The sequence below is a fragment of the Notechis scutatus genome, chromosome 1 (assembly GCF_049901735.1).
Source record: "Notechis scutatus isolate UNSWTSFEM ecotype Mainland chromosome 1, rNotScu1.2, whole genome shotgun sequence".
Lineage (NCBI taxonomy): Eukaryota > Metazoa > Chordata > Lepidosauria > Squamata > Elapidae > Notechis > Notechis scutatus.
Genome location: NC_142009.1, coordinates 236,311,965 through 236,317,964, shown reverse-complemented (window position 1 = coordinate 236,317,964; position 6,000 = coordinate 236,311,965). Strand labels below are relative to the sequence as shown.

Here is a 6,000-nt window from a genome sequence, read left to right as displayed (position 1 = left end):
AGGCAAATGGTGTTCTTTGTGCTCTTACATTAGAAACTGGGAAGAACAACTGATTACTTGAACACTAATAGCTAATTGGAAAAGGTATATTATAATCCTAATTAGGTATTTCTTTGATACAATATTCAAAGCCAAAAAGAAAATCTCTGCTATGCTAAAACACCCATGCATCAGCTCATACTGCCTGTCTTATTAATTTCTTAACATATTGTGGATTGGAGTACTCAGTTAATGGATATCAGAGAAAAGATTTTTTTTTTTACCCTATACATTGTTTTAATTTTAATGGAAATGCATGTAAAAAGAGTAGAAACAAAATGTACTGCTTTTTTTTTTTTTTCTGGAAGAGGAATTCCCTAACTTGACATTCAAAATTCAATCCAGCCTAGCAGACATGTCATTCATTCAGTATAGGTTTTTGCTGACATTGGCCAATTTTCTTCCAACGGGATTACAACAGTCCTTCTCAGGATATACGGCCTGAGAAAATGGAACAAATTGCAGATTTCTATTACTTTGATCAAAATTTCAAATTGGGCCGCTACCTACTTCATATGCAGTATAAAGGCCAGAATAGGAATGTACAAAGTGCCATTCTCAAGTTGAAATGTCTCTTTTGAATTCAAAAAATGTTCTGAGTGCAGAGTAGCTGTTTTACATCTACAGTTGACGGTTTTGGCCAGTTCAGCAGCATTTGCAGCCCGACGTCATGTTTCTAACTCAAGACTTAAATGACCAAAACAACCTGTTTGTAATGTTAAACAAGCAGGGCATTTTTTCCCATATTCAAACATTTTGCACATTAGTATAGAAAATCATTTGTAAGATTTTAAGTTTGGACTTGGAATAAAAACTAGAGGTAAACTCAAAGTTGAGTGGTGAGAAGGTGTTCAACTTCTTTGTAACTACCACAGTGCTACAGTTGCATAGTTTATCTCATGTCTGGCATATTTCACGTTGATGCCCTTCAGGTTAACTTTCAGAATTTCTAGCCAACACAGAAAATATTTTGACCCCAGTCCCTATCAATATATGATAATTGATCACAAATGAAAATAAGCTGTAGGGCTAGTCGTGTCCATATATTAAGCAAATACACGCAGAAGGCTTTCCATATAGAATAACTAAAATATTAAGTTATAAGAGACAGCCCCCAGTTTGAACAGTGCTGGTAGATAGTTTTAATATGCAAGAGAGGACATGTATTAAAAATCTAAAATTTCCCATTTTTGGTTGAAATCATGCAAATTGTGCAACAAATGAAGCATAGATACAGTTAAGCAAAGCATTAAAATTTCCATTCATATTTTACATAAGGATACATTTTAAAATTAATATTAATTTTCAACCAACTTTCCATTTCATTTATAGTACATACAGACAATTCAGCAACACTAATGAAAGCATCTTTGGTTATACGTGCAGATATATGTATATATACCCAATTTGATACGCTTCAAATACTTCCAAATAAATCAAGAGTGAGACTTGTTTCCCTACAGCAGTTTTCCGGGGCTTGTGATGCAATGAGGATTGTGCTTGCTCCATTAATATGATACAGGAGAGTCTTGCAACTACATTTGCCATAGAGTGTGTTTGGCATTCCTCCTCCAATGGCAGAGAGGAAAGTGATTCCTCAGTGATTCAGAAGGTGATTCAGTCTCCTAAGCTTCCTATTGGCTACTGCAGAAAAGTCACTGATGGAATTATTTATACTCTAATACCTTCAGATAGAGAAAAGTCAAACATGCCGAGGCGGGCTGTGGATTTAGAGGATCTAAACCCCTTCTGTTCTGACATGTCATTGGAAAATAAGAGCCAGAGAAATGTATTTCACTTCAATTAAGAGAAAAGATGTTTACAGAGTTGTAAGAAGTCAAACGAAAGACGGGATAATGTCACTTTAGTCCTACCATATAGATAGGCAATACAATGTGCGGAAAAATTAGTTTTGTTACTTTGATTTCTTCCTCTCTCCTGGGATTGTTCCTTAATGGTGATAATCATGTATCTTTAGCAAACTAAAATCTACAGCTATTAATGTACATTTAAAGTGAGAACATAGCCATTTATTTCTTATATTTATTGTATAATCTTCCTATTAGGAGTTGTCAATATCTATATTACTTTGTTTAGCTTTACTGTACTATTAATATTTCATATGATAAGCAGATAGTTAATTTTGCCAGCTCTATATCTGGTCTATAAGTAAGTGCATCTGCTGCTGCTTACATATTTGTCAGCTTCACATATAATATATATTTTTTTCTGATTTTAAAGTATGATTTAAATTATCTCTGCAAAAAATACTTAACTTTAAAATACTTAACATGAGCATATTTTTATTTAGCAATATCTCCACAAAAGCTTTTTTTTTTTTGCCTTTGTTAAGAACTTAGTCTAAATAGTTATGTACAGATAAACCATTCTGGCTAATGTACAAATGTACAAACAAAGTATGCCTTCTTTAAAGGCTTGGTTTTGCAAATTTCTTCAAACATGCAGAATTATACACATTTTTTTGGAATAAGTGATATATACCAGACACAGTCCATGTTTAATAATTTCTTCTTTATATATTTTCAGATTCAAAATATATGTAAATGAAGTTTTAGCAGCTAATATCTTATATACTGATTTGCCATTTGAATGGAGTTGTGTTCACCAACACTGACTACAGCAATTTTCATAAGTCTACAATCCCACTTCATTTGCATACTTTGATTTTGGGTAAACAGCTTCCCACTGTGGATGTAAGCAGCCAATTACATAATTTAGACAGAAAAAGAAAAGCATCTGAGAATCACAACTGGTTGTGGATTTTGGCTTATGCCTAATTAAGCAAAGAGGAGCTTCACTTTACAAAAGGTAGGAGACATAGCGGCACCTGTACCTTAGTATAAGAAACCTACTAAAAACTTAGCCACCAAATATAAGTTTTCACCAACATTGTTCTGGATTTTAAAATTAATGGTGTCTTGAGCGCATAAGGTATTATGTTCTAATTTCACATTTCATTTTCTTCCTCTCCATATGGCTCATAAATTTAATTTTTATGAAAATCGTTAGAGGATTTCCTGGAATTAAAATAAATTGTCTCATGAACTACACATTGGGTATCCTTCCCCAAATTAAAACAAATTGCATAGTTTGAATGTATTTGGAATGTTGAGAATCCCATCAGATTGGAATTATATATTGGGTTCTTCCTAGTATTTTGATTAATCATTATTAATTGGGTGATACTGAAGCTGCCTATGAGTCAAGAGTGCCCAAACAAAGAGCTAATTTTGTCCTATCCCTCGGATAAAATGGATAAGTAAGAAAAGCATTCTAAAGCCATGCCAAACAGCAAAAGTGAATGTATTTGTTTGGCTTTTATTTTAGTCCACCTTTACTCTGAATATTTTTGCCATATGTTACTGAGAATAGTTCCCTTCATTCTAAAGCTTGGTCTGAATACAGTTTAGGGATAATGGATTAAAACAAAGAAACACATTGATTTCTAAATTGTATTTCTTTGGATGACTCCCTTGGAAGAGTATTTGGGAGACTTCTTCAATTTACCTCTTAAGTGGCGAGATCTAACTTTGAATATTCTTTCCCAACCTCTGAAAAAAATGTTTAAAATTTGCTTGTTAACACCTGAAGTCCAGCGTTGGGGGAAATGGAAGCAGGGAATAGCCTGAAAACATACAGGTAGCCTTTTTTTTGGGGGGGGGGGCTGTCATGCCCTAAACCTAACCTTAATCTACACCAATTTTATAGATAGTGGAGAACAACTTCCTCCAGTTGGTTTAAAAGTGAATAGGCATAAAAGAAAACGGGCTTGGGAAAAATAAAAACAAATGAAATGCTGTTCTCTCTTCCACCTTGCTGCATTTATATTTGCAGAGGTGCCAGAGAGTCCACTGTCAGAGCAGTCTGAGAGCTCTTCCTATGAGGCTCTGGTTCTAAACAGATGTGTGTGTGTGTGTGTGTGTGTGTATGTATGTATGTATGTATGTATGTACAGGCTTGGACTGTAGAACTCCAGGTATCTCCTCATACTAATGAATGAGAAATAGAAGCTTTTATATACATGGCTATGGGCCAGTTCAATTATGCATTCTGTTATATGCCTTGACATTCCTTTTCACAAGACAATTTGAATACTGTGACTATTTAGATTTGCTGTTGAAATTGTCAGGGATGCCTCATGTGATCACTTCAGGATCGGAATAGAGGTATGTGGGGTCAAGCCTGGGCAAGTGCAAAGCATTCCAGTTGATTCAAGTCTTGTGTGTGTGTGTGCGTGCACGCGCACGCACACACACACAAAGCCTATAGAAAAACATATGCGAAGAGAGATGTGTTCTTGCAAGCAAACTAGATTGCCATCACTTTCAATATGAATGAATTATTTCAATTATTTCAATTAATCATTAAACTGCCACTGGGTGAACCCAACTTACTACAGTGCAAAGTATTTTCCCAAGACCCTTTTTGAGTGCATGTAATTTTTTTTAAAGCGGCTTGGGAAAAAATAATAATTCTAGGGGAAAAAAAAGCAGGCAAACTTAAAGATCTTGCCTGCTAATGATAAGCTTTTGCATGTAACAAAGGTGATGCAGAAGATTCCCTACTGAATGCTAGATATAGATTGTACTGGGTTTTGTACAAAACTAGCAGAAGATTTGGAAGCATGCAGGCTGCAAAGCACACGGATTTGCTGGCTTATAACAAAATGGTATTTCCAGCCAGTTCTGGATGCATTGATGGGTCACAGAGAAAACGTACTGCGTAGATTGATTGGGTTGTTTTTGCTTCAACCCAACCTTTGCTTAGAGCTAAAATCTGGTCATCCTCATGCTCTGAAATCATAGACGTAACATCTTGTATAAAATATAGCAATATCAAAATATAATACTTCATTCAATACTACAGCTTCTTTCCCAATGCATTGGGAAAGGGAGTTTAGTCTTCCCTTTGTCAACATTGCTGATGGAACAGTTGGTCTGAATGGCAATGCACATTGGTAGTCCCAACAGTCTCACTTGAAGAGGTACTCCGTTATATTTTTCCTCTTTTCCCTTTCTCCTGCAAGTAAATGTATGTGACTACAAGTTGAAATAAACCAAAATAACTTAAATAGAAGAATCAATCCTCTCTTGGCGTCGCTGCATGATTTCCTCAAGTTCTGACTTTTCTCTATTGTTCTGTTAAGAAAAAAAAAGATAATGAATTTTATTTAATAAAAAAAAAACATTACCTACGTAAAGCAAATCACTTTGGTAATTTAGCATTTTCGAGAGTGAGTTCACTCTATGGTTTCTTCTCTCCAATTTGAGAATTTGAGATGACCTGCAATTGTTTTCTCTTCCAGCAATCTCACAATTTTAAACAAAGAACTATTGTCATGCTCTGACTTGCCAGAGATTCAAAACTAGGTCCTGAACTGCTGCAGTTCCTGCAGAAACAAAAATCTCGTTACTCCTGTTCTTGCAAAAATGAAATAAATGTTGCAGCCACCAACTGCAAAACCACGATTCAAGGTGAGCATTAGTCCAGAAGTATACACACATATAATATCCTGGTGGATCCTCAGAAGGCAAGCTAAAAAAGATGCAAGCCATATTATTACTTTAAAGATAGACCTGCAGTTTTACTACAGAAAAATTCTTTTTTTAAAATTGATTTCACAGTACATGGCAAAAACATGAACTATAAGAAGGGTACATATAGAGAGTTAACGATTGAGATTTAAAATAGACATAAAATGCAAATGTCCTTGGAGAGAAAATAAATTATTAGGCTTAATAGACAACTAAATAATTAGCAGAAATAACTACTGCAACAAATTTAGCAGCCCATCTGGAGAATCTATTTGTAATCTTTCAGCTAAGATAAGGAAAATAATTTCCCTCCTTTGATTAGGCATGATTGTAGTTGAGAGAGGTGCTATTAATTCACCACTATGGCATATAAAAGGGAATTGTAAGGGGATATATAAAATTGTTT

General features: G+C 34.7%; 1 protein-coding gene across 5 annotated transcripts in view; it reads right to left on the bottom strand.

The window, feature by feature from the left end:
* Window positions 1-1,157: 1,157 nt before the first annotated feature.
* Window positions 1,158-6,000, bottom strand: part of EPS8L2 (EPS8 signaling adaptor L2) — a 96,668-nt gene continuing 91,825 nt past the window's right edge. For all 5 annotated transcript variants that reach the window (XM_087950775.1, XM_087950776.1, XM_087950777.1 and 2 more), the window contains one exon: window positions 1,158-5,198. In XM_087950775.1, the coding sequence (XP_087806901.1) occupies window positions 5,127-5,198 (72 nt within the window). In that variant the 3' untranslated portion in view covers window positions 1,158-5,126. The remainder of the gene's footprint in view (window positions 5,199-6,000) is intronic.